Here is a 27,595-nt window from a genome sequence, read left to right on the forward strand (position 1 = left end):
TTAAGAAAAAAGTAGTTAATTAAGTATTCTTATTTATATACAATATAAATTAAATATAAATACAATTTGTATATACACATGTAAATATTTCTTAAATATATACAGGCATGTGTGTGTATTTGTATATATATATATATATATAATTATTATACACAATACACACACATATATGATGTAAACAAAAACTTTTATTCTGCAAACGATTAGTTCCGATTAGTTGTTACGTAGCCCTAGTTACCAGCAGATACATTTAACCACTATCCACACCAGCAAAGTGTACACTCAAGCCAACAAGGATCCATTAAACATAAAATATAAAACTTTGGAGAAACAATGTAACTGTTTTGCTGTTTATTTTTAATATCAGTGCCTCTCATTCTCTTTCCTTATGCTCCATACGACCGGCTAAAGAACAGCACACGTCATGCAGTAATTCAATAAACACAACACGTGAAATTGCAAAAAACACCACCAGCAAGGTAAACAGTACAGAAACTGGTTGTTATAGAAATGTCAATTCCTGTTGGAGTTTAACAGTCCATCATTTCAAGTCCACATGCTTGAAGTTTTAACTTTCATCTGCCTCCAGATTAATGTTGTTTCCAAACTTAGCATACAGCTGAACCTTCAGATCTCCAAGCACCTCCTGTATGGATGACACACGACCCTCCAGAGCTTTGATCTCATCCTGCAGAGATTCCTGTAGATAGCAGAAAACATTATGAAGATTTTGAGAAAGACAAGACACAGCGTTATTTAAAGAGTGACCTAATTTTCTTAAATTTTCATGGTCACATCACCTTTGCTGCCTCCAGCAACTCCTGCGTCTCTTCTTGAGAGTGACTGATGAAGACTTCTCCGATCTGATACGGGATCAACATGGCATCGTCCTCACACATCATAAGGTCATCACTGGCATCCTCTAAGTTCTGTAAGGATTTCTAAGACAACATAAGAGCATTAATATTCAGCCTGGCCATTAAAGCAGAGACGTATAGAAGTCAAGCTGTACTGTTTCTTACCTTTTGGGCCTCAATTTCATCTTTCAGCTCGGACATTCGATTTGTATTTCTGGCAAACTTGTTTATCTTCTGCTGGTCTTCAAATGTTACATTGACATCTTCAGCTGCCTGTAAAATTGAAGAGTTATCTTTAATCAAAGCTGTTTTAACTTGGGATAATAAAATATTAAAGTCTTGCATAGACATAGTCTTTTCTCAATAAGCTTAATAACTTATGACTTAGAGGTATTTATTTATTTATTGCATTTATTTGTTGTAAATATTAGCAACCAATATACACATTCATTATCTATTATTATACATGCAATAACTTTCTATATGAAAAATAATATCTATTTTAGTGTAATAAGATAAGCACTCAGCAAAGTCCACATATAACATTTATTTATTGCGTGAATTTTAAGGAAATAGAGATCATAACACAACATGGAGCTAAATCCTTCTATATAAAAGCACTGCAAGCTCCTATGAACTCACTGATATCTAATGGTTAGAGTAGATGTAAGTATTCAATATCACACTTTAGCGTTAACCAAAGCTGTCAATTGCATTCGTGTGATATTAGCCAGCTAGCGGTCTTAAAAGCAAACAAACACGCGCAGTTGATATGGTCCGTTTGTTGCCACCCTCCTGTACTGTAAATACTTCAAAGATGCAAACATATAATTTAGCACAAGCAACTGTATTTAAACAGAAATGAATTTATGTGAAGACATACCACTCCTTTCTTCATGGTGGCCGCCATGTTGAACCGGAAACGAATTGCGTGCACGCGCGAGAGCGGTGAGTGAAAGGCGCACGTGGGGTTTCATTATCATTCCGCTTTGTGCTCTTTTTTCGATTAAAAAAAATATTTTATCTTTCCAGAAGGTAAACAGTATGTTTGACATTAATAGTTAATATTTGTCGTTGTTTCCCTCAAATGTGTTTATATTGGGTCGAAATTTACAATGGTAATATTGACATCTGCTGGACAATGTAAAGCACCCTTAAAATCAAAACATTTTTGGCTTGTAGTAGGAATATCTATAGGCCTATATCTATAAATTAGTGTGCTATAAAACATTGACAAAACTCGGGTTTAGAAGATAAAAGCATTCACATTCTCTCACTTCTGCAAATATGTTCAATGCACGTGACGTCACCTTCGGCGAAAGTGACTGCGGTTACGCCCACTGAGTGGCAAAAGACAGAGCGGCAGAATGAGTGTACAGTGTGAAATCAGCAAAAACGCGGTGAAAACGCGACTAAATGGGAAACAGCTGTTGTTTGATAGGCTGTACTAACAGATTAACAAGAATTCGGAGCTATCGTTTTGCAGACTGCCAAAAAGTAAATTGATCGTTCATGCCAACGTCCGCAGACCACAGGTGGGTTGACAAGTAGGGTCACTATCAAGCAGAGGTTTTACTTTCTACTTAATAGTATTTTTTCAAGCAATTGCATTTTATTCGTGTTTTTCTTTGGACAACATACATTCCAAAGCATATTATCATAATTTTTACTCTATTACTTTTCATAAATACAAGTTTTTGTTTTACATTTAATATTTAAGTACATTAACGTACTTTTACTCAAGTAAAATTACGCAATTTTAATGTAATTAGATATTAAATAAATTTTTATAAGCAATATTAAAGAATACACAGTATGATTCTATGCTTTAGACTGTATTGAAGTAAAATTTTTCTCAATACAAACACCCTAATAAAGCACAGATGCTTGGAAAATGTAACGAATGTAACTAAGTATTGTCCACCTCTGCTATCAAGTCCAAGTAAATTTAATTTAAGTTGATAATAGTCAGTTTTACTGGCATTTTCGCAGCAGTCGCTATGAAAACCAGCCATTTTGTTGAACGTTTGCCACTCAACAGGGTGAGTTCTGGCGTGGTCACGTGGAAAAGTGACGTCGATGCATACCGTCTATTCCTATGTTATCATTCTGCACTTAATTTGACAATAATAAAAAAAAAATCATTCTGCTCATCAACTTCTCATCAGTATCAGTGTTACTGACTATTTTCTATTAAAAATAGTCACTAAATGTCGTTAAATGATGTCACTTATTGTGTCACGCTTGTGGGGCAGTACTGGCGACACAACTCCCTAAAAAGCTAGATAAAAAATAATAAATTCACAAAAATGGTCTGAATTCAATAAATCTAGTGGCAATGTAAATGAAACACTACTGGTTAATTTAAAAGAAGGAGGGGCCACTTGGTATGCCCCACCCCTAACTTTCAGTTTCATTAGAAATCACTAATGCATCAAACAAAGCTGTGCACTTCATAGCACTTCAGTGCATAAAAGACTCACAATTTTGATCAAGTGTTTATTGTACTTGAAGGAAACTCTGTGTCTGCAGACTCGAGCTGTTGGATGTTTAGTTTACATAATGACTGGACTCAGCCTGACTTGAACAAACTCAATGCTAGAGCTTGAGGTTTCTTAAACATCCTCTCTTTAAACAGTGCTACTCCCAAAACAAATATTGATATGTTCAATTCTCACCAACATTAGCCTACAATTTCATATAACCTATCACGTTAGCCGTGAAGATGTCCCCACGACCACAACATACCAGTGTTTGGAAACAATCACCAAATAGCTTTTCGTGTATACATTTTACAGTTGCATGCATTCATTCATCAGATGCTTTATCTAAAGTAAGGTAAAAGGTAGAGAGCATTTAACTAAACTAAACAAAAACATAGACAGATATCATTAGTTGACATAAATTAAAAGTATTTGAACTATGTTAACTCCACATGTAACAATTGTGTATTGTCGCTATAACAAAACATTTTAGCTCAATAAAAATATTGTTCTGTTCATCTCAGCATTTGGATAATTCATCATTTTGTGGAATGCTTTTGCACTGTAAGTATGTTTCAAGATTCATGCATTCATGATGGGAGATATCAAGTTCACAGTGACCACAAAGGAATTTGCTTTACGCCCCCAGTGTGTACATTAACAATGTGACTCTATATCCATGACCGACGCTTGCATGAAAAATCTCACTATGTATTGGCTAGGTCTCTCGGCTTTAATAGTATCTTTTATTGTTTTGTGTGGCGTGCTTTCTGACGAATAAGGAACATGTACATATCACAGAGCTCTGTTAGAGCTTTATGTCACTGTACATTAAAGAACGTGTGGTGTACTTTGGCAAAGTGATTGGATTTTTCACCTCAAATAACTTTGTACTCAATCGTTTCTGATGTAAATAGTTACATTTACTTCTATACTAAGTTCAATGTTCAAACAAACTGTAAACATTATTATTGGTAATGTGTAAGTAAGCAGTTCATGGAATAACACGGCTGAAGGGTGTTGTTTGGCATGAATCGAAGAGGAGTCAGTGCAACCTCTTCAGCTGTGACTTATTAATCATACAGCACTAGCCTTGAGTACCCTTTTGTTTTTTAAAAATACAATTATTAAAACAAAAAATAAGCTTCAGTGGGATAAATAACCAAAATAAATAATTTAAAGCCCTCCTTCCTCTGACTGACTGCAGCAACAGAATGTTTTATATATATTTACTTTGCTAAGGGGGCTGTGCGGTGTTAGACAACATTTTTGGGTGAGCGGTCATGACTATGTTTAATCTTGAATAAAACACTCATTGAAACTGTTAAAAATTTCGGTAGAAATTACAGTATTACTGACAGCTGTTTGTTACAAATATAAAAGTATTTTTTGAGTACAAACCTTTTCTTGCATATTTGTAAATTATTATTTGAGATTACACTGATCATGTGGGCTATCCATACATTTACAGCAATTAAAAGCCTGCTATTTTTACTTCCATGACTAAAAGAAAACGACTTAAAAAAAACCAAAGGTTTAACTATTTCAATACAAATAAAAACAACAACATTTTTTAACATAAAATTTAAACTGGTGGTCTTCTTTCTCCGTTTTTCAGTTTACAAATTCCACCATCAAAATAGGGGAATCGGCATGGCACGAGCACAGCTGGTATTTAAAGGGGATAAGAGATGAGACTCTCATTGGTTTATGGCACGTTACGCCCAAACACACCCATTACTCATTACGAAAATAGGAACAACCCTTTTAGACTGTGGGCTAGGCGCATAAACCATTTTTCCCTGCGTTAATTTAGCAAACGTGGATTTGGACACACCCTTTTAGACTGTGCGCCGTGTGCTTTAGGCAATGCGTCTAGATCATTAAAATGCCCAAAGGTTTTACAGAATAATACTAAAATAACAGCCTCATGCAAAGCATTCTGGGAACCAAAAATATGAAGGATAAAACTGAAAAAGGTTGATGAGGATTTATGCTTAGCATGAGGCTGTTATTTTATAGTTTAATTCTGTGAAGACAAAGACTTGTTAATGTTTAATGTTCATTTAATTTTGAACAAACTGTTGGCAGTAAATAACATAAATTTAAATCTAGTTACTGGCAAACAGCTGCATATACAGCAACATTTTTTACAGTGCAGCTATTGATTATAATCGAGGACTGCGAATAACTATTTATAATACTTCAATTAAGACAAAAGTAGAGCAAAACATACAGTGTCTCTCAGAAAAACACCATGATGTACATTTACCATCAATTATATTGTGACTACATCAGTGGGCAAGTGCACCAGTAGAGTAAACTATAAATTAGCCTATATCTACATTTGCTATTTGTTTTACATTTGGAAGAATTTTACAAGTGTAAGTCATGAAATTGCATTGCTAATGTTTTTCTTTCCATGTAATGGAAATGGAGCTTAGTTATTGTCAAGATCTGTTATTATTACTATATACAGTCGTTTGTCTTCAAAAGATAGCATGTTATCTTTTAGAGACATCAAACATGTGGAACCTTCTGAAGTAGGCTAGTATTCATCACAACAACCAAAACAAAACTCCCTTTGTGTTTTAAGATGAGCTTAAACTGATCAGTTTAACTCACAATAAAGAAAAGATCAAATCAGTAAACCCTTTCAAAAAATAAATAAACATTATGGTGTAAAATTTACGATTCTAAGTCACTAATCAAGTTTTTAACTCCTTTGTACTAATAGTCAGATATCCTTTTATTATCATTAAATTTTTACAAACTTGTTTATTCCAGCCAGCTCACATCATGAAGGTTGTTATTAAACCAAAAATGGAACATACATTTTTTAAATATTTTAATTATTTAGGTTATATACAATAATGTATTTGTGTGTGTATTTGCGTTAAATTATTATTTATATTTAAATACACATACAAGTATAGATTTTAGATTTTTTTATTTATGTATATATTTTTAATTGATATATAATATCAAATATATCAAAATTGAAATTTGATAAATCTTAAAAATCTTAATATATATAATATTTGTGAATCTTCCCCACATTTTTAAATGGGTTTTGTTTCACAGGGTCCTCTCCAGGGTGCAGTTATCCATATTGCTTGTACACTTTTTTCTACCACATCTTTTCCTTCCCTTCGCCTCTCTATTAATGTGCTTTCACACAGAGCTCTGTGAACAGCCAGCCTCTTTTGCAATGACCTTTAATGTCTTGCCCTCCTTGAGCAAAGTGTCAATAGTCGTCTTTTGAATAACTGTTAGGTCAGCAGTTTTCCCCATGATTGTGTAGCCTACAGAAATAGACTGAGAGACCATTTAGAGGCCTTTGCAGGTGTTTTGATTTAATTAATTGAAAACAGTGTGGCACCTTTGAAATATATCCGTCTGTGTGTAATGAATGGATATAATATACACGTTTCACTTTTTGGATGGAATTAGTGAAATAAATCACCTTTTTGATGATATTCTAATTATATGACCAGCACCTGTATATATGTGTATATATATATATATATATATATATATACACACAGTATTCAAAACAAACTCTTATTTTGTATGTGATTAATCGCGATTAATCTTTTTTAATCTTTTGACTAATTAAATTAATCACCTAAATTGTTATGCTGATAATATAATTTGTAATGTAAAACATTACAACAATGTAAAGGTCATATTTAGAAACCTCAAATGACTTATTTTTGCATTGCATCCTTTAATTATTACAATCTTGTCTTTCATAATTAAGTGTTTTTTTTATCATGCTGATGAGAAATTATTAAATAAATAAAGGTTCAGGCTGTTATCACGTACTTAGCACCTGGATGAGAGTCATACTTTGCAAATAAACTTTTCTTTATATCCTCTACACACATCCTGTTTGGGTCCAACCACACCTACAAGACAGGGTGGCCTTGAAGAGCTGATCTCCGATCAGTTTCACACTTTCACTATTTCAGTGCGTGGAGTGAAGTACTTAATGGGACAATTGGAGGTTTTCTTATCTCTGCGTGATGAATAGATTGATTAAAGCTCATCATTTTTTACATGACAAGCTGATCAGTGAAAACAATAGGTCACAATCGTGATTCATCAGTGCTTAAACATTTACATGTAGTATTTTACTTGCACTGTTGTTTCGCATATACTAAAGGTAAAGCCAATATTGAGCCCCTCCCTCTCTCAGGACAGGTATATGTGCTCATGCGATCTTGACACAGGCAAAGTGCTGTTGATGACTTTAATCGAAGTTGGGAAACTACACAGGAATACCTAGCTGGGGCACAAGAAACTGGAAAGGTAAATAAATACATACATTACCGTATGTAAAAGCAGTTTGTAAGCAAATTGTAAGTGCTATCTAATGTTTAATTTATTGGTTATGTCTCTTTGGTATTACATTTATGATCATTATCAAAACGGGTTAATCTGTTCCATCCTGCAGTAAACTGTAATGACTTTTTTAATCTTTATTTTTTTGTGATTTAAATGTCATTTAACCCTTTGCACACTCTTTTATTTTGGAGTCTACGGCACCTCGTTTCTTGACATTTACATTTGGCAAACACTTTTAAACCAAACTTACAAGCTATACATTATTTATCTGCATGCATGCTCCGTGGGTTCGAACCCTTAAACGTAGGGGCTGCTAACGCAATGCTCTACCACTGAGCTATACAGGAGCATGGGTTATTTTGACTAAGACTATTTTAACTATTTGTAATGTTTTTGCAGGTTTTCAATTGCTCAATTGAAGTCAAGATGGGAAACGAACTGTCTACTGAAATAAATCATGTGCAGGTGAAATTAATTTTATATGTTTTGTTGGGTTCTGGACAGATAAGCTAATATGTTTACCTTTTTATGATATTAAGTTTAGGTTCAAATGAATATTAATGGATTAGAAAGTATAGTTTAGTTTTTGTATTGTGTTTATTTAGGTAAATGTACAGTATGTATATGATCTTGACACTTGAAAAATGGGACATGTGGCTTAAGCAAACATGAAGCTAACCAATATTGTTAAACAGGCAAACTTCGCTGATATTAAAATCCAAAATGGAGAACTGAATGGACATGCAGTTCAATCTTCAGAAGAGTCCGAGCCTGGTATGTACATTATATTCTGTGATCTGTTGCATTATTTTCATTAATTTTTCTGCTGGCAAGTGTAATCTCAAATTGAAGAATTAAGGCGTAACAACATCATCCTAAATGCTCCTGCAACTATTTACATAGTTTGGATTAACTCAACAAGTAAAGCCACAAAGGAGAACAGGATTCAAAGCTCTGTATAAACTTTGGGTGTTGTAGGCAGACACACAGTGGATAAAGTGCTCTTTAGTTGTGCATTGTGTGCATTACTTTTCTGGCAGTGGTGCAATGCGGTAGTGATGTCTAGTTAACTGTGAATTTAAGCCTTGAGAAACATTTGTAAGTTTATAGCAAACAATCTTTTACCAAATGTTACCAAGATGCTAATAGTCCAAATTTGCAGCTTTTGTAACATTAAAGTGTTTATAGTGCTGCATGCAATATAATATATGCACCTTAAATATATACATAAGATTTTTTATCCAAATCTAATCCATATTTTATTTAATCCTCAAGTCATCCTAGGTGTATACACTGTAAAAAATAATTTTCAAGAAAAAAAGTATTTTTGTCTTGTTTTCAGTAAAAATATCTAAAAAAAAAGTCTTAAATTAAGATGCTTTTACTTGATGACCCAGGAAAATAAGTTTAGTTTTTAGACCAAAAATATCAAATTTAAGTGATTTTGTGCATAAAACAAGCAAAAAAAATCTGCCAATGGGGTAAGCAAAAAAATTTTGCTTGTTTTATGCACAAAATCATTTAAATTTGATATTTTTGGTCTAAAAACTAGAATTATTTTCGTTATTTTCTTATTTTCGTTTTGCTCATCAAGAAAACGCATCTTAATTTAAGAATTTTTAGATATTTTTACTGAAAACAAGACAAAAATACTAAGAATGTTTTTTCTTGAAAATAATTTTTTTGCAGTGTATAATTTTCTTCTTTCAGCCAAATGTAGTTTGAGATATTTTAAATTAAATCTTGGCTCTTGTAAGCTTTATAATGGCATTGGATAGGGGCCCAAATTTTGAGCTTAAAAAAACGTGAATATTTCGTTAATAAAGTTTGATAACCAAATGTTTCCTTATACAAAAACCCCTCGCTTCACCTTGGAAAACATTTAATAACTGTATGGATTAGTTTTTGATAAATGGGTGCTCTTTTTGAGCTTTAAAAATGGGGCACTATCCAATGCCATTATAAAACTGAAAAGAGCAAAGACATTATTTAATATAATTTCGACTGATTGGCTGAAAAAAGAAAGTCATATGCACATAGGATCGGTTGAGGGTGAGAAAAATATGGGCTAATTTTTATTTTTTGTTGAACTATTACTTTAATTTTCTTAACAAGACTCTCATTAAACGCTTGCTTCTATTTTACTGTAAAATGCATGTATATGTGCATAAAATAAAAATTGAGACATGCATTAATTAATGCAAAAATTCTGCAAAGCACACATGTTGTGTAGTTAGTCATCTAATTTCATGTTACAGGTCTAACCTTTGTGCAATGGGTGTGTATTAGCAAACATAAGTCCATAAATACAAAAACTATTAGCATTTCGATAGGCGTAGAACAGTGCAAATATTATTTGTTCTGTACAACTAATGCATCATTCGTTTTATTTTTTTTATCTAGTGGCTTGCAAAGACGTACAGCAGCAAAAGTGTGAAATCCCACCAGCGAAGGACACAAATAAGCCGAAACCATCAGCAGGTAAAGAGGAGGTCGACAAAGCCAAAGAACCTGCTAAAATCGAAGCATCTACTGAGACAGAAACTACAACCACAACTGAGGAAGAACCTCCAAAAGAAGTCCAGAAGCAAAGTGAAAATGATCGGAAAAACATATTTGGTAAAATGTTTAAAAAGAAGGCAGAACCGGTGAAACCTGCAGATTCTGTTGATGGAGAGGTTACATTAGATTCAGTAAGAGAGGAGGTTGACAAAGCCAAGGAACCTGCTAAAATCGAAGCATCGACTGAGACAGAAACTACAACCACAACTGAGGAAGAACCTCCAAAAGAAGTCCAGAAGCAAATCGAAAATGAACGGAAAAACCCCTTTGGTAAAATGTTTAAAAAGAAGGCAGAACCGGTGAAACCTGCATCTGAATGCAAAGATTCGGTTGATGGAGAGGTTACATTAGATTCAGTAAGACCATCAGCAGATAAAGAGGAGGTTGACAAAGCCAAGGAACCTGCTAAAATCGAAGCATCTTCTGTGGCCGAAACTACAACCACAACTGAGGAAGAACCTCCAAAAGAAGTCCAGAAGCAAAGTGAAAATGAACGGAAAAACATCTTTGGTAAAATGTTTAAAAAGAAGGCTGAACCGGTGAAACCTGCAGATTCTGTTGATGGAGAGGTTACATTAGATTCAGTAAGTAAAATCTGCAACGCTAGTTTATTATTATTTTAACAATTTATTAGTTGGTCTTCTATCAGATATATATCTTCACAGTACACAGTGGCTGTGACATTGTGTACACATTTTGTTATGTGCAAAAAATGACACAAACTTAAAATGTGCAATTGCATCTGGTTGGAACACAAAGTGTTATTTTCTTAGTTTGCTAAAGAAACACACTTCTTAAAGGGGACATATCATGAAAATCTGATTTTTTTCATGTTTAAGTGCTATAATTGGGTCCCCAGTGTTTCTATCAACATAGAAAATGTGAAAAAGACAGCCAAGTTTCGTGATATAGTCACGTATTTTTTTTCTTCGTGATATTATCACGAATTTCCGCGTTTTTTCGTGATATTATCACAAATTTCCGCGTTTTTTCGTGATCGTGTGGCGAATTCCTGTTTTCGTGTGGTTTTCACGTATTGGTTGCTCAGCTGTTTTGCCCTTTTTTCTTACCATTGTCGCTTCGGTTTAGGGTTAGATTTACATAAAATGACATCCCTACCCAAACCCTACTCTAACCCTAACGCCAGACGACTTATAAAAAAAATCAGAAAAAATAGTATAAACAAATGTATAAAGTGACTAATGCAAACACCAAATCTGACCCTAAACCGAAGCGACAGTGGTTTAAAAATAGGAAAAAGCAGTTCAGTAACCAATACATGATAATCACACGAAAACAGGAATTCGTTATACGATCACGAAAAAACGCAGACATTCGTGATAATATCACGAAAAAAGAATAAAAAAAATACGTGACTATATCACAAGACTTTGTGAGACTGGGTAGCAAAAAGATCCACCCAGTAACTTAGTTTTGGTAAATTATTCTCTGCAAGCATTTGAAAAAATAAGTCATTGAAATTTGGCTCCCCTTGTGATGACAAAAGGGGATAATACTGCAACCTAATCTGCACTATCCAACCACAGCGCTGCCATTTTGTGCAGAGATCAGCTCATTTGCATTTTAAAGGGACACACCCCAAAACGGCACATGTTTGCTCGCACCTACATAGTGGCAATTTTAACATGCGATAATAATTTTTATGTTTGCTATTTTGAGCTAAAACTTCACATGCGTACTCTGGGGATGCCAAAGATTTATTTGACATCTTAAAAAAGTCTTGTGAAATGTCCCCTTTAAAAACAACAACAATGCATCATTATTTTTTCAACTGTTACTTCTATATGCAAAACTCTTGTATGCAAATCCAGGTGGGCTTTTGTACCTGAAGTGTTCTCCCAAGCATCTACCAGGTAACAAGGTGTCATCGGAAGTTAAATAAAAGCACTGCATTCTGTTTCATCTTTGCCAATTTCTCGTTCCAAAAGGAAATAGTCATCATTAACGCCGACCAAGATGAGATTCATGAAGAAGCGGATGGTAACCTACATTTGATTGACACCATTTCAACGCAGCCTGAAGATTATACATGTTCAAGATTGCCATCAAAGAACAATGTTGAAGCTCTGACCTTCTTTGAAGTTCTCCCAGATCTGTGCCAAACACCGAAACCAATAGCTGTCGCTGAAGAACCTGTAACCTTTTCTGAGGCACCAGTAATAGGATCTCAACTACATGAGATGCATACAGAACATCTAAAGTCTGTAGTTCAGGTGCCAGCGTTGTTCAGATACGAAGAACCTACGACTGCTGACGCTGAAGAGCCTTTAATAGAAGATGAGGAACTAAATAAAATGGTTGAAATGATAATATCAGAGCCATTAGTAACCAATGGGTCTGAATCAGTTACCGTGGAACCAAAATGTAAAGATACTTCGGTTGTAGACTCTGTCCAAGCCTTGATTCAGGATGAGCAACCATTGGCTGATACTGAGAAGCCATTGGATGAAGAAATTGCTGATATCGTTGAGGAAATCTTGCAGATTACTGAGGACCAAGTCACTCACAAGCAAAACGATGAGGAAACCATGAGGCAAACAAATGAGGAACTGAGGAACATGGACACATTGGATGTTGCAGAAGCACCTGAAATATTATCTGTGGAGTCGGCAGTCATGGTTGAAGACAAAAAGGCTCACGTGACTGTCGAGGATATCTTTGCTGCCAATGGAAAGGCAGCTGTGGATGAAGAAAGCTGGGTGATTATTGAAGAACCAATTTCCAACCATACTTACCCAGCTGTAGATGAACCGGTGACTTCACCAGCCAGTGAAGAAGAGAGGATCAGCGTGGAAAGTGCAAAATCTTCAAAATTGTTTTCTCGCCTGAGGTCTGCGTGCACCGAGGCTTTAGTAGATTCCTCATACAAGCCAGCCAGTATAGATGTTTGTGGTAACGAAAGCACTATTAACATCAAAATTGAAATTTGCCCGAATTACAAGAATGAGTTCGATAACGCAGCAGTTGCGATAGCAGAAGATGATGATTTCATCCAAAAGATACAAGAAAATGGTGTGCACTGCAGTATTGTAAGTCAGATTTCTTGCATTCGTAAAAACGCCGCCGTATGGACGAACTCACAGCCCTGTTGAAATAAGTCGCATGTACTAACTCCTCACCTACAAGGTGTTTATCGTCAATGTGCGACAAATAACAGAAACTAACCGCACCAGACTTTGTCTCCAGACTGAAGCTGAGTTAACTTCATTAAACGAAATGTTAAGTTTGTGAGCATGTGTTGAGTTGTTTGTTTATTGTTTTGTCTATACGGGTGATTCTCACGAAATCCAGATTTAGAAGGTGTCCAGCCTAAAAAAAATTTAAAAGCCATTGAAGCTATTTTTTGCACCTATAAGATTAAGGTCTGAACTTACTATAACTATTATTTTTAGAGGATTTAAAAAATATTTCCTATAGATTTATATACATTTTTTAGATTATCATTATCAAAAATTATCATTACCACAACATGATATTACATTAAATATATGCATTTACAAACTCATGTTTCGGTAATGACAACTAAAAAGTTGTCTAGGTACTATAACAAACAAAATTTCAACTATTATCTAGAGGAAAAAATAAGAACTGCTTACCTGGTAGCCATCTTGAGTGTCACAGTCAATTATGTCCCTTCCAACAATTTTGAAAATGTTAGTTCCATGAGGGCAATAATTGATTGGAAATTATTGCGGAGAATGAGAAAATTGGTCTTGGACACATTTATATTCCTTATTATTATCTCTACACTTACCAATAATCACCAAACACCACAAGGTTCTTTACTGTAAATGTTTATAATATTACACGCACTGAAGCTTTTAATTTTTTTTTTAGATTTTTTAATTATAAATATTTCCATCTCAAATCCAGTCATGGACACTTTGCGGTAATGACAATTTCCCCCTTAAATGTGAAAAAAAAACTAATTTGGTTTGTATGATGTCATTAGAAATCATAGTACGAAATAGTACACGAAGAGAGTTTGTAACTGTATGCTTATTATTTTGATAGCATTTACTTTTTATCAAAATGTTTCATGACAACTCATAAGTCTAATTTCGCGAGAATCGCCCATACGTGACCATCCCAGACTAAATAACTTCCATCCAACATTGTGAATTTGCATGAAACTAACCAACTGTACACCAGTCACCACCAGCTGTGCAAAATGATATCTGTATCTGTGATATTTTGATATAAAAAATCCAGAAGCAATGCAGTATATAATCTAAATCAAACATGTTTTCCGAGATAAAGTACACACAAACATTAAGTCCAGCACATTGCTGAATATCAATGAGTGAGGGGGGAAACAGGCTTTAATAAAAGACGAATTGTTGCAGCTGGGCCCGAGTAGGCAGAGGCATGGATGGAATTGTGCCCCTATTTCAATGCAGCTATTGCACATCAGCTGTAGAGTTGTAACACATTTCCAAAGGCTAAGTCTCCGGGTTTGTCCATAGGAAGCAGTGGCCATCGAGGCAAGCGCAGAGCCCGAGGGGATCGCTGACGAACTCTTGAAAGATCTTGGAGAAGTCGCAGAAGAAACGTCGCAATCCGAGGAGCCGAAAGAATCAGAAAAAAAAGTTATGAACTTTTTCAAGTCTTTTGTAAGTACAGCTTTTCGATTCTTTCATTTATTCGACCTTAACAGCTTTGTGTGATTTGATGGCACTAAGTGATATTTACATGTACATATTTGGCACTTTATCTAGAGCGACGTACTTTATTCATACTACCTTTTTTCAGTACATGTACTCCCTATGTTAGACCTACATGTTTAAATTTGACCAAAAAATAGTTTTAGGTCAACAGGAAGTAGTGTAGTGTGCTATATTAAAGTGTAACAGGAAGGTGTGTATGTGACCAATGTCTCCAATATGGTTATTGTCTTGTACCCCCAAAAAATAATTTTTACTCTTTGTAGTATTTTTCATTGGCTCTTTAATCTGCTAAACTATCCCTGGCAGTCAAGCCTTTGGACATGACAGAATGTGGCAGTCTTTTGTTTGCTGTATAATGCGAGCTCACAAGGGAGGCCTGTGCGTTTGGAGTAGTGATGTGCTGTGATAAAGCAGGGGTAGGCCTACGCCATCTCCAGAGGACAATAGCTGACTCAATACGAGAAGCATGTTCAGAATGATCCCTGCCAGGGAGCTCTTTGTGCGCCCGTGGCAAAGAGAACCCGTATGAGCGCGTCTCGGTTTGACAGACAGACATTATGCTGACAAAAGATACATTTTGATATCTCCATCTTCATTCAAGCAGATGAATAGGCCCTGCTCTCCAGAATGGAGTACCTGAAGGAGCAATATATGCTTAAACATGATACCCTGGTGCTTTTTCACAGTCACTATAATGTTTCCCTGTCTCCATTCTCTTTTTTGCATGTGAAGGCCAGTTCGACTAAGCCAAGCAAAGAAGCCAAAGCCACTTCTGATGCTTCAAAAGACCAGGTAATAAATCCTATTGTCAGATGTTATGTTTTATGTTATCTTATGTTATGTTTATGTTATGGTTCATGTTATGTTTTATGTTATGCGATACGTTATGTGATACGTTATGCGATACGTTATGTGATACGTTATGTGATACGTTATGCGATACGTTATCTGATAGGTTATGTGATACGTAATTTGATACGTTATGTGATACATTATGTCATGCTTTGTGTTATGTTATATGTTATGTTACATTTTATGTTATGCGGTTTATTTAATATTATATTTTATGTTATATGTTATGCCATGCTATGTGTTATGTTATGTTGAATTTTTACGTTATACATTGTTACGTTATACATTCTTACGTTATACATTGTTATGTTATGCATTACATTATACAATAACTTATACATTACGTTATATGTTACATTACGTTACATTACGCTGCGTTACATGCTACTCTTCATTACATTCTGTTACATTACATGCCACATTACATTACATGACATGCTACATTACATTACATTATGTTACATTACGTTATATGCTTCATTACATTACATAACATTAATTTGCTCTACGTTACATTACGATACATTACATGCTACATAACGTTACATTTAATGTAACATAACATAACAGTTACGTTTTATGCTACATTACATTACATTATATGCTACATTATCTTACATTATGCTACATTACGTTACATTAAGTTACGGTATGTTACATTAAGTTACGTTATGTTACGTTATATGCTACATTATGTTACGTTATATGCTACATTATCTTACATTATGCTACATTACGTTACATTAAGTTACGTTATGTTCCATTAAGTTACGTTATATGCTACATTATGTTACGTTATATGCTACATTATGTTACGTTATATGCTACATTATGTTACGTTATATGCTACATTATGTTACATTATATGCTACATTATCTTATATTATGCTACATTACGTTACATTAAGTTACGTTATGTTCCATTAAGTTACGTTATTTGCTACATTACGTTACGTTATATGCTACATTACGTTACGTTATATGCTACATTACGTTACGTTATATGCTACATTACGTTACATTACATGCTTCATTATATTAAATTATGTTACATTACGTTACATTACAATACGTTATGCTACATTGTTACATCGCGTTGCATACTCTATTTTTTTAAGCTGAAATCCGTAACTTAAAAATAATTACAAATTATTCATCTATTAAAAATAACTGTGAAATCTGATGCAACATTTCAAATTATATAATTATTATTACAGTACCACTGCACTGTAAAAAATACTTTGCTGCCTTAAATTTTTTTCTGTTGAATCAACTTGGATTTAAAAGTAATTTCAACTAACTATTATTTATCTTGACTAGAGATGAGTTGTTATAATTTACAAAATTAAGTTGACTGTTTTCTCAACTATATTTTTAAGTTTTTTTTTTATTTTTTTATTTTATAAGTTGTGACAACTCACTCTCTTGTGACAACACTCTCTCAATCTCTGTTGACATGACTTGTAGATCTGAGTTGATTTAACAAAAATTTGCTCAGTAAATTATTTATATTTTTAAAGTTTATTTTTAAAGTTACAGATTGTGGCTTTTAAATACATATTATATTCTGGTATTGTTGTTGCTAATTTATTCATAATTTTTTTGGCTTTTTGTTCATTGTCTGACGTCCAGGGAAAGATGTATAGGATGTGTGCACAGGATTGTGCCCCTTTTTTGGGATGTTTTAAATCATTTTCAGCTCTGCTGCATTCAGTGTGCTTAGCGGCTAAGAATTGATTGAATACCAGTCGATACACCAGCACAAGGAAACTACTTTTCAAATACTTTTTGATTGCCTGAATTGCAAAGTTAGCTAGATATCTGTCAATTCTTCTCTTGAGATTCCAGGGCTTTGCAAATGCATGCATAGAGATGTTCCCAGAGTCTCTAATTAAACTTTTCGGATGAAAGCTCTGAGGGCAGAAAATGCAAACAGATGATGCTCTATTGATTATCTTTATATTTGTTCTTTTCTCTATTTGTGTAGTCACAGAAGGAGACGCCTCCAGCACCTTCGGCAAATGTGAGTCATTTCAATGTGTTAGTTATAATTAACTCTTTGCATCTCATTGGATAGATGAATGGATAGGCTGATTAATCGCTTAATCGATTAATTAATCGATCAATGTTTAATCAATAATCAGTCAATCGTTTAATGTATCTATTACATGAAAAATCCCCCTAATAAACTTAAACTTCTGCTTCTCTTCTCTAATGTACAGGAAGCACCCAAAGCACCACCTCCGCCCCCTCCAGCGCCTCCTAAGATGGAAGGCAAAGCAGAGCCCGCGGTGAAGAAAGAGGAAACGTCTGCAACAGCTGCAACCAAAGCAGCAGACGCTCCTGCCAAGACCAAAACTAAAGACGGTGCCTTCAGCAAACTCTTCCGTCCGAAGGTATGAGCTCACCTACCATCCTGGAGAAGTGGGTTACAGTAAAGCATATAAATACTGTAAAAGTGTTTCAGTGGCCTGCCACATTACATCATGATGCTTTGAATGTATGTAGCATATGTGGCGGACCATAATAGAGTTATGTGAATTTGAGATCTTGCTAGGTAAGGTGCTGTCAAAAGTTCAGCCGGCGAAAACCAGCGGAGACAGAGCTAAGACAACCGGAGCGGTATGAGGGCGAGCGGAGGCCAGTCGAAATTAACAGAACTCACCTTGTTTATTGTTTTGAATGCAACTTAATTTCCATCTAAATAGCTTTGCCTTTTTGTGGGAGAGCTTGTAATAATATATATATTATACAACAAGCACAGGGTTGAACATTACTGAATGTTCAATGAATGACATCATGTCGACAGTAGCCATTACCTCACATCACAACAGTCGGCCAACTAAACCATGTGCTTTGGGCTCCATTCCACCACTTTATACCTCACATCGGATTTATTCAGCAAATTCAGACGCTCTTAAAGCCTTTGTGTGACCAACCAGTGACTCAGTGTTGTCTTTGTCAGAATACAGGGACAGTACAAAGAACTATGAGAATTTCAATATTAATGCTAATATTTGCTTGCCCGCAGCCTGTTGCGGTGGAAGAAATAAAGCCGATTGAGATTGTGGTTGAGGTCGAGGTAAATACATTTAGAAGATTAATTGTCTCCTTGTGGGCTTGCATGCTGGAGGGACTTTCTTGCTAAATGAATGATGTGGCTACTATTTCCTATACTATATCTTGATGGTACTTTCCATGAATATGAGTACAGATTGGTGTCCCGTAATAACAAACTTTAAAGTCCCCATGAAATCAAATGTAGATTTTTTTTAATGTAATATTGCAGTATTTATTATAAGCAATTTATACGTATTTTAAATTCACGTGCCCTCAAAAATCTGAAAAACTACTTCCGCCCTCTTGTGGCGATCATTCTCTGATGATGTCAGCTAGACGGCATGGGCGGGAGCATCCGTTAACTCCGCCCCTTCCAACTGTCAGTCTGAAAAACCTACCCAGTCTCACAAAGTTTCGTGGTATGGTGGCGTATTTTTTTGGTTCTTTTTTCGTGCTGTTGTCATGAGGTTTCGTGTTTTTTCGTGATCGTGTAGCGAATTCCTGTTTTCGTGTGATTATCACGTATTGGTTACTCAGCTGCTGTTTCCTATTTTTAAACCATTGTTGCTTCGGTTTAGGGTTAGATTTGGTGCTTGCATTAGAATGTCACTTTATATATTGGTTTATACTATTTTTTCTGATTTATCTTTTTAAATGTCGCCTGGGGTTAGGGTTAGAGTTGGGTTTGGTTAGGGATGTCATTTTATGTAAATCTGACCCTGAACCGAAGCGACAGTGGTAAGAAGGTGGGACAAAACAGTTGAGTAACCCAGTGGTTCTCAAACTTTTTCAGCGTGCGGCCCCCCTTTTGTATGGCGCGTTCCTTTCGCGGCCCCCCCAAAGAACATTTATGACAAGAAACTGTTTTAAAACTCAACTTTTGATTAAACAAAACATATTAAATGATACGAAGTAGTGCTGTTGGTTAGTAGTCTTATTTTTTTAGGTTTAATTGCAAAGAATTCATGATAAATTAATTTATTTTATAAAATGTCATAAAACTGGGGCCCCCCTGGCACCATCTCCCGGCCCCCAGTTTGAGAACCACTGGAGTAACCGATGCGTGATAGTCACACGAAGACAGGAATTCGTTATACGATCACGAAAAAACACGAAATTTCGTGATAATAGCACGAAAAAAGAATCAAAAAAGTACGTGACTATATAGCGAAATTTCGTGAGACTGGGCTGGAAAAACACAAACCACACCCACTATTTTTCGGTGTGTGATATTCCATTTATTTTGGAAAAACATCACAATACGGAAGTATTGTGGAAGTCGATAGCTACTTTTGGTTCATGGGGACTTAAAAGATTTCAATGACAATGAGAAGCATAATATGCTCTTGAATTATTTGTCAAATTTACATTAATAACTTTTTAACTACCAACAATTAAAGAAAAAATTATGAATTCATAATTGTTAAAGGGTTGTTAAGAAACCTAAACCCAAATCTGAGTCATTTTGTACTTTTTTCATGGGTTGTGCCTTTCAGGACAACGGAGGCTTTCTTTGGTGTACACAGAAAATACAAAACATCAAATGGGTTTCAAGCTCTTTCTATAATTCTGTCTCAAACATCTCTGCTGTCTTCTGTCATACTTTTTTTCCCACCGTACCAACATCCTGTTTATGATCTTTCTCAGAAGACCCAGGTAGACGCATCTAAAACCAGCACTCTCGAGGCGGCTGCCAAACCAGAAGAACCACCAGCGCCTAAACCGGAGGAAAAAAAACAGGAGGAAAAGAAACTGGAGAAAAAAATGTCTTTTTGGAAAGTCAAACCTAAGGTAAACAGTCCTTTCAAGTGTGCGAGTGTGTTTCATCGTGCATTACAGAACTGCATGCAATAATAGGTTTGTATGAATTTGAGGTACTGCTAGGTCAAGTGACCACTAGGATCCAGGCGGCGACATCCAGCGCTGCCGCGAGCATCTCTCTCGGGTCTCCTAGATCGGTAAATGGCACCGTTGTAGCCATTTTTTGCATTAACCGTACTGATAAAAGACTTGTGTCTGACATAACTCTTTGTGTTGTGAGATATTTATGAGATTGTTTTAAAGGCTTCAGTGATACAGTCATTAATCAAGTTAATGTGTCACCTGTGTAATGACTGTATGCTGAATTGAAGGCTTTCAATCCCATACGGCACATTTATTTATTCGTCTGCAGAAGCTTTTTTAATGTGACTTACAGTGCATTCATAGTATGTGCTTTATTTGCATTATTTGGGTGCTATTGCATATATAATATTTTTTCTCTAGCTTTACCTGTATATTATATAAAATGAATTTTGCATAATAACATTTTTATGGTATACTATCAGATAAATGGTTAAAAATGGTCCCAAGCTGTCACTGGGGCCCATCCAAATATACAATTTAGGTACAATTATGTATACATTTGAGGTACCAATATGAACTCTGTAGGAGTAGATGTGTACTTTTTAAAAAGTTACTTGCAAAATATTTATAATTTAGGCCTTATTATTTTTTAACATACACTGTAAAAGAACAAGGTGCCACACAATACCATTTTTGGTTGTATGATTCCACAAAGAACCTTATCAGAAGATAAAATGGTTCTTTGGGAACCTTTGACTTAAAGGCCACCTATTATGGACTGTTTACAAGATGTAATATAAGTCTCAGGTGTGCCCAGAATGTGTCTGTGAAGTTTCGGCTTAAAATACACCATAGATAATTTATTATAACATGTCCAAAATGCCCGTCTTTGGGTGGGAGCAAAATAATCTCTGTACCTTTATATGCAAATGAGCTACAGCCCCTCACTTCCTTAGAAACTGACAGTGAGCGCTTTTAGTTAAAATAGATCTGATTAATACAGTCTGAGACAATAGTATCTAGTGGACAGAGTACAACTCGCTGAGGGTGGAAACTATGGTAATGCAGGACTGCAAGTGGGCGGGGCTTTATCAGTGTGACCTCACATTAAAAGAGTGTCTAATGAGACTGCTTTAGTTTAACGAGAATCAATGATGCACGGGTCAATGTATAAACTACCCGCACCCGACCGAAGCTTTCAACTAACCTGCCAAAATATTGGGGCTGGGCATGGATTGGTCTGGATTGGTCTCATACAGGATGGAAGTAATTTTTTGCATAATATATGAGTTTGTGATGTGTGTTAATATTATGTATATTTAGGCACACACATACATATATATACATTTAAGAAATGTTTTATTTAAATATTGTTTTTTAATTTATATATAATTTAGAATATATATATATATATATATATATATATATATATATATATATATATATATATATTTTTTTTTTTGGGGGGGCTATAAAGTGAGGCTATAAAGTGAAAATAAAAATAAAACATTTGTGACTTTTGGGTCTGACATAAATAACCAAGTTGGTCATATATATAGTGATCAGATGTATATCTGGATAAATAAATAGATTTCTATGAAACTACAACAGCACTTTTTATTAAAAGTAGTAATTGTTTAAAATAGTTAATTGGCATCTTTATTTCAAACGACCCGACCGATCGCGGCCCGAATATCATTAAAAATATATTTGGATGACTCGTACCGCAGGCACCCGCTCATTTTGGAAAAACTTGTGCATCACTGACAAGGATTAAAAAAGGAGAGGGTGGATTTTTTCCATCGTAGGGTGGTTGTGGTCGCACAGTGCCAACACACATTATGTCCAAAAAACTTTTGCATAATAGGTGCCCTTTAATAGTTCTTTTGGGTTATTTTATGATATTTCTCTGTAAATTTTTATTTTACTTAATATACTAACTAATGAAAAACCATTAATGTCCTCAATTTCTGTCCATTTAAGGCCCCAGAGCCCAAGAAAGAGACACCAGCTGCACCTGTCCCAGAATCTGCCCCCATTGCGAAGGCCGTAGAGGAGCCAAAACCCGCCACCCTGGCAGTACCAGACAACAAATCAGTGGACAGCACGGATAACGCTTCGCCCAGCGCTCCTCGCAAGCTGGAGAAGAGGAACTCCGTCAATATCTTCTTCAAAAGCCTGGTTAAGTAGAAATCCAGAGTTTAGCTTAAAGCCCAGGAATTGGCCGAGGACAAATTCATGAGTATTTGCAATCTGCAGTTTAACTGTCCAGCTGTATGTAGTTTTTGTCTTGTTAAGTGTTTTTGAGAAACATTTTATGTTGTCTGACATCTTCATTATTTTAGTATTGTTGGTTATTAATCTTAAAAAAAAAAAACATATCTCCGATTGATCTTTTATGTGTTTTCAAAATAATAAAGTTGATGTGAATGACCACTAGATGGCATCACAGATGACTATATCTGTTCAAATACGGTAGATTTGTGATGCACTCTTAATAAATATGCACGAGCACCTGTTAACTATTCTAAAAATTAAATTAGGTAAAAAGATTTTTTATTGCATGTAATAGTTACTGTCGCATATGCAAACCGGACGTGTTGGAGCAAGATCCACAGTTGATGTTTAAGTTTAAGCGATCACTTGCCAGACAGGTTGCGGTGCGTTTTGCTTCAGGCACCATTACAACCCAAACATAAAAACAACAGTTAAGTTAGCTTCACTAATGTTGCATTATGCATTGGTGTGTCTCACAGGGCCAAAAACGTCATTCTACTGATGCTGGAGTGCAAACGGACCCCGTGGTACCCGAGAAGGCCAAATAAACCCCCAGCCTTTCGGGTTGATGATCTTTACCGTAGAATAGGAATACACACAAATGTCCAGAAAGTTTTGCAGATATGCAGCCCAATTCCAGTTTCATTTCCAATGTGGTTATGAGGTTGACCCTAACTTGATATTATGCCATGAAACTTGTATTTAGCGAGAGCAGACGTAAGTGTAAAAGTATTCCTTGTTAAGCAAGCTACATGTGGAGGGAAAACTTTTTTTTAACAATAACTAGTCAGAGTTGCGTGATGAGGCATACGAAGGCAAAATGAAAGTGAAAATGTGATTCTGCATTCAGAGAAACTCAATTTCCTTTATCTTCTGTGCAAATGTAGAAGTATGCAAAATATGTCAACTAACACTATTTATCAGCATTAATCACTCATTCTACACCAGATGCATTATGTTTGCTATAGTATGACATTAAGATGGTTTTTCCACAGAAACAAAGCAAACCTTATGTGTCCTTAACAAACGACTTAATCATACATTATCTGATTGTAAAAACAACACATAGAAACCTATTCAATGCCCCATTGTCTGCTTAATTCAATCAGTGCTCATTGAAACGACCAATTCTCCTTAAAATGACATTGTCGGCTAAAGGTTGCCGGTCCAGAAATTTTTTAAAGTGCTGTTGTAGTTTCATAGAAATCTATTTATTTAACCAGATATACATCTGATCACTATATAGGTTATTTATGTCAGACCCAAAAGTCACAAATGTTTTATTTTTATTTTCACTTTATAGCTTAACAAAATGTTGCACATTAATCATAACTCACTAAACACGTAGCAGTTATTCTGTTATTTGCTTGGTCGTCCATTTATGTCCACAGGAGAAATTAAGAAGTTTATTTAAATGTCTTTCGTGTTTTTTGTCCTGTTTTCTGCTATTAGAACATTATATAATGCAATATACAATTATGCAATACAATAATGCAATGCACATCTCTTCAATGGTCAAATGTTTTATGCTTCCTCTTCTGATTCTTGTCTACATTTGTAAAGAGCAGACGGGCCTACTTCAAAATTCATTCTGTTTTCTCCTTTGTTGCATTTTTGTCTATTTAACCAATTTATAAAAATAAACGAATCATTTCTCTTCCATATAAAAAGACTCATTCTTCATTTAAAATAAAGACACATTCGCAATACACCTATAAGTGTTATGAGGAAAATTTGAGTAATTGTATCTTTTTCATTTGTATTCTGGGTGGTTTCCAGGATGTTGTTATGTGGTTGCAACCGTGTTCTGAGTCTATGGGATTTTTTCAACCGTTTTATTTTCTGCCAGGCACATTTTTATTCACAAGTAATCGCTCACATTTGTACAAGTCAATTTAATTTGTTAATTATATGAGGCATGATACGACTCATGTCCTAATAGTTTACTTTGTGAAATCTTACATTTCACAGCTGGAAAGTTAAGCCAGCCTACGTCAAGAGTGACCGCCCACTGGGAAACAAAAATTTGGAAAACAATTAGCTTGTTACTAAATATGCATGGTATGCTTATTGTTGTCCAATGCTGTTTTTATGTTTTCCCACGCAAGCGCACTGTCCCAGCTGTGTGTGGGCTCTTGGGCTAAGGGTGGGGGTTCAACGCTGGGAGGACCCTTGTCAGCACTAGTATGTGTCACAAACGATAGCAGAAAGAGAGAGAGAAAAAGAGAGAGAGACTACATGGATCATATTCCTATCCTCCGGGGGCAAGATGTTCCCAAGACTCATTATAAGATAAATATAACGGCACATTTAATGCTTGCCGGCATTGCAATTACTCTTCCATATTCCTGCTTTTTAAAATCAAAGTGTGGTAAATTAAGTAGATAGTAAAGTATATAGTAAAGTAGTACTCGAGATTTCTGCTTTCTCTGACTCGTCTCGGACTTGTTCCTTCAAAGACTCGGTCTTGGACCACTAATGTTGAGGATACACATTACAAGTAACGCGCATTACGTGATAAAATTACTTTTCTGAAGTAACGAGTAAAGTAACGCATTACTTTATAAATGTACACATTAATATTTGAGTTACTTTTTTAAAAAAGTAATGCGAGTTACTTTTCAGTTTAATTAATTCAATGTAAAAATAAAATAATGTACTGAATTAAACTGAACATATTAACGTAGAATTACGCACTTAACATTACGAACAGTTTGAGTCAGAAACGGAGATGGCAGGCCAGAGCTTGACATTTTTGCGATCATAAAAAACACCTGCAAGGCCTGAAAGAGATCAAGCCTCAGCCAAGTAAGAAAAAGTAACGCAAAAGTAACTTAAAGCTCACATAACACACGCTGTTTCTGCATTTCTGATGTTAATCTGGAGTACCTATAGAGTAGTATGACATCCTTTATAAGAGTCTTTGGTTTAATCAGATTTATAAAAGAAAGATTAGCTTTACCGAATATTTCCGATAACGTACGAAAAAATGAAGAAGGAGGAGTTACTACCGCGGGTGGAGCGAGTACGAGTCATGCAACACTATACAACACTTATAACTTATTCACTACATGTTCGTGTCATTTATATAATATGCACGCGCATATTTACAACATAAGACAGAAGTCTTACTTACCGCGTGCAACTTGTGACCCGGTTGGGAAAATCCAGCACATCAAACACACAAGCAAAACTCTGCGGCTACCCCGGATAATAAACTATATCCATTATTTTTCACAAGGCTGGATTTCTTCTCCTTACATTCAAAAACACACTTCTTCATTCGTGCCATTGTTGAGTTTGAAATTAAACAAAGCTTTTCTTTTTTTTTATGTTCATATAAAAAAACAAACAACACATAAACAATAAAATAATAAAATGCAATGTTGACGGCCATTATTTGAAAATGACATCCCATGGTGCGATGCAAAGATACCGCCGTCAGAGCAGTTTATTTATCTCTAGAAGAAAATGATCCATGTGGATTTTTTAATGATAGTAAAAGCATTGTCTATATTAAGACGTTAAGACTGCCCCTAAACAATTCCCAATCTAGCTTAGTCTGGAGGCCTAACTGTTGATTATTAACTGGGGTGATATTAAATCATGAATATGAAAACTGACACATGTTTTTATTGTCTTGGTCTTGACTCGGTCTCGACCCTCAGGGTACCCACGGGTTCTTGAAATCTTTGAAAGTTTGTGAATCTGGGGGGGGGGATTCAAGACCCTGGGAAGTTTTTAAAAATATACATACATAGATACAGGTCATTGAAAGTGCTTAAATCTATTTTAAGTAAGAAGTTTTCTGGAAAAAATATATAACTCCATATCATTCCCTGTGTAGTGTAGGATAATATCATAAAAAATCTAGACTTTTTAAGCACACATGCTAAACTGTTCTTTAAATGCTTATATCTTCTGTATGTGAATGTTGATTCATACCAAAATGCTTTTTTGCATAGTTGTGTCTGACACATGAAAACGTCTCGGGTTACGTATGTAACTGTTGTTCCCTAAAAAGGGAACGAGACGCTGCGTCTCCCTTGCCATACTTCCTGTGTCCCTGTAACGTCGTCTTTGGCAATATTTCAGATAGCGATGAACTTCCTGGCTCCCGCGTCACCCTGTCTTTGTCGTTAAGCCTCACCATTGGTTGAATTTGATATACATATTCAGACGCACTTGAGGCGTCCCCAAAGTGTCACCGCAGTGACGCAGTGTAAGTTCCCTCGAAAGGGAACTGTAACAATGTATCTTAAAAGTAACACAATTTAACTTGAAACGTCCCACATGTAGTCCTTGAATTTGAGGGTATTGGACCTGGAAAGTCCTTGAAAGGTCCTTGAATTTGAACTAAGGTGTGGGAACCCTGGACTCTTCAAAGAGTCTTGACTCAGACTCGGCATAGGCGGTCTCGTCCTAATCACTAAGATATTTTATGAATAATAAAAACTATTTAAGGAGCTAAGACAGTGTATCAAAGATAGCAGGTTTGTTTGTTCACCAAAGCATGAATAAAAGCAAAAAGTCTTATGTATAAATATAAATATGTATTGTGTTAGGAGGACAGAGTTTGCTCTGTAGTTCAAGCGTTTTCTTGCACTGCTGGATGAGGCTT

At 35.3% G+C, this 27,595-nt stretch overlaps 3 protein-coding genes across 9 annotated transcripts; 2 read left to right on the forward strand and 1 right to left on the reverse strand.

Annotated features, from left to right (window-relative positions):
* Positions 1-336: 336 nt before the first annotated feature.
* Positions 337-1,886, reverse strand: pfdn4 (prefoldin subunit 4). Its single transcript, XM_055188393.2, has 4 exons — positions 1,741-1,886; positions 1,023-1,130; positions 801-941; positions 337-700 (listed from the first exon to the last, which is right to left on the reverse strand). Exons 1-4 carry the CDS (start codon positions 1,765-1,767, stop codon positions 569-571), a joined length of 408 nt encoding a protein of 135 aa, XP_055044368.2. The 5' UTR covers positions 1,768-1,886; the 3' UTR covers positions 337-568.
* A 5,455-nt stretch (positions 1,887-7,341) lies between these two features.
* Positions 7,342-24,631, forward strand: LOC129430818 (uncharacterized). Of its 7 annotated transcripts, XM_073875524.1 has the most exons (14): positions 7,349-7,654; positions 8,090-8,155; positions 8,386-8,464; positions 10,094-10,368; positions 10,594-10,836; positions 14,740-14,886; positions 15,673-15,732; positions 17,780-17,812; positions 18,006-18,188; positions 18,824-18,874; positions 20,500-20,643; positions 20,727-20,810; positions 22,681-22,878; positions 23,454-24,631. In XM_073875524.1, the coding sequence occupies exons 2-14, from the start codon at positions 8,117-8,119 to the stop codon at positions 23,520-23,522; spliced, it is 1,605 nt and encodes a 534-aa protein (XP_073731625.1). In that variant the 5' UTR covers positions 7,349-7,654; positions 8,090-8,116; the 3' UTR covers positions 23,523-24,631. The 7 variants fall into 7 exon arrangements, with proteins under 7 accessions (XP_055044362.2, XP_073731621.1, XP_073731623.1 ...); XM_055188387.2 differs by having other exon boundaries at positions 7,342-7,654; positions 10,094-10,836; positions 17,780-17,815; positions 18,015-18,188; XM_073875520.1 differs by having other exon boundaries at positions 7,343-7,654; positions 10,094-10,836; positions 20,503-20,643.
* Positions 12,202-13,611, forward strand: LOC129430819 (uncharacterized). Its single transcript, XM_055188392.2, has one exon. The coding sequence runs from the start codon at positions 12,454-12,456 to the stop codon at positions 13,363-13,365; it is 912 nt and encodes a 303-aa protein (XP_055044367.2). The 5' UTR covers positions 12,202-12,453; the 3' UTR covers positions 13,366-13,611.
* Positions 24,632-27,595: the final 2,964 nt, after the last annotated feature.

This window comes from Misgurnus anguillicaudatus, chromosome 13, assembly GCF_027580225.2.
Source record: "Misgurnus anguillicaudatus chromosome 13, ASM2758022v2, whole genome shotgun sequence".
NCBI classification, from domain to species: Eukaryota; Metazoa; Chordata; class Actinopteri; order Cypriniformes; family Cobitidae; genus Misgurnus; species Misgurnus anguillicaudatus.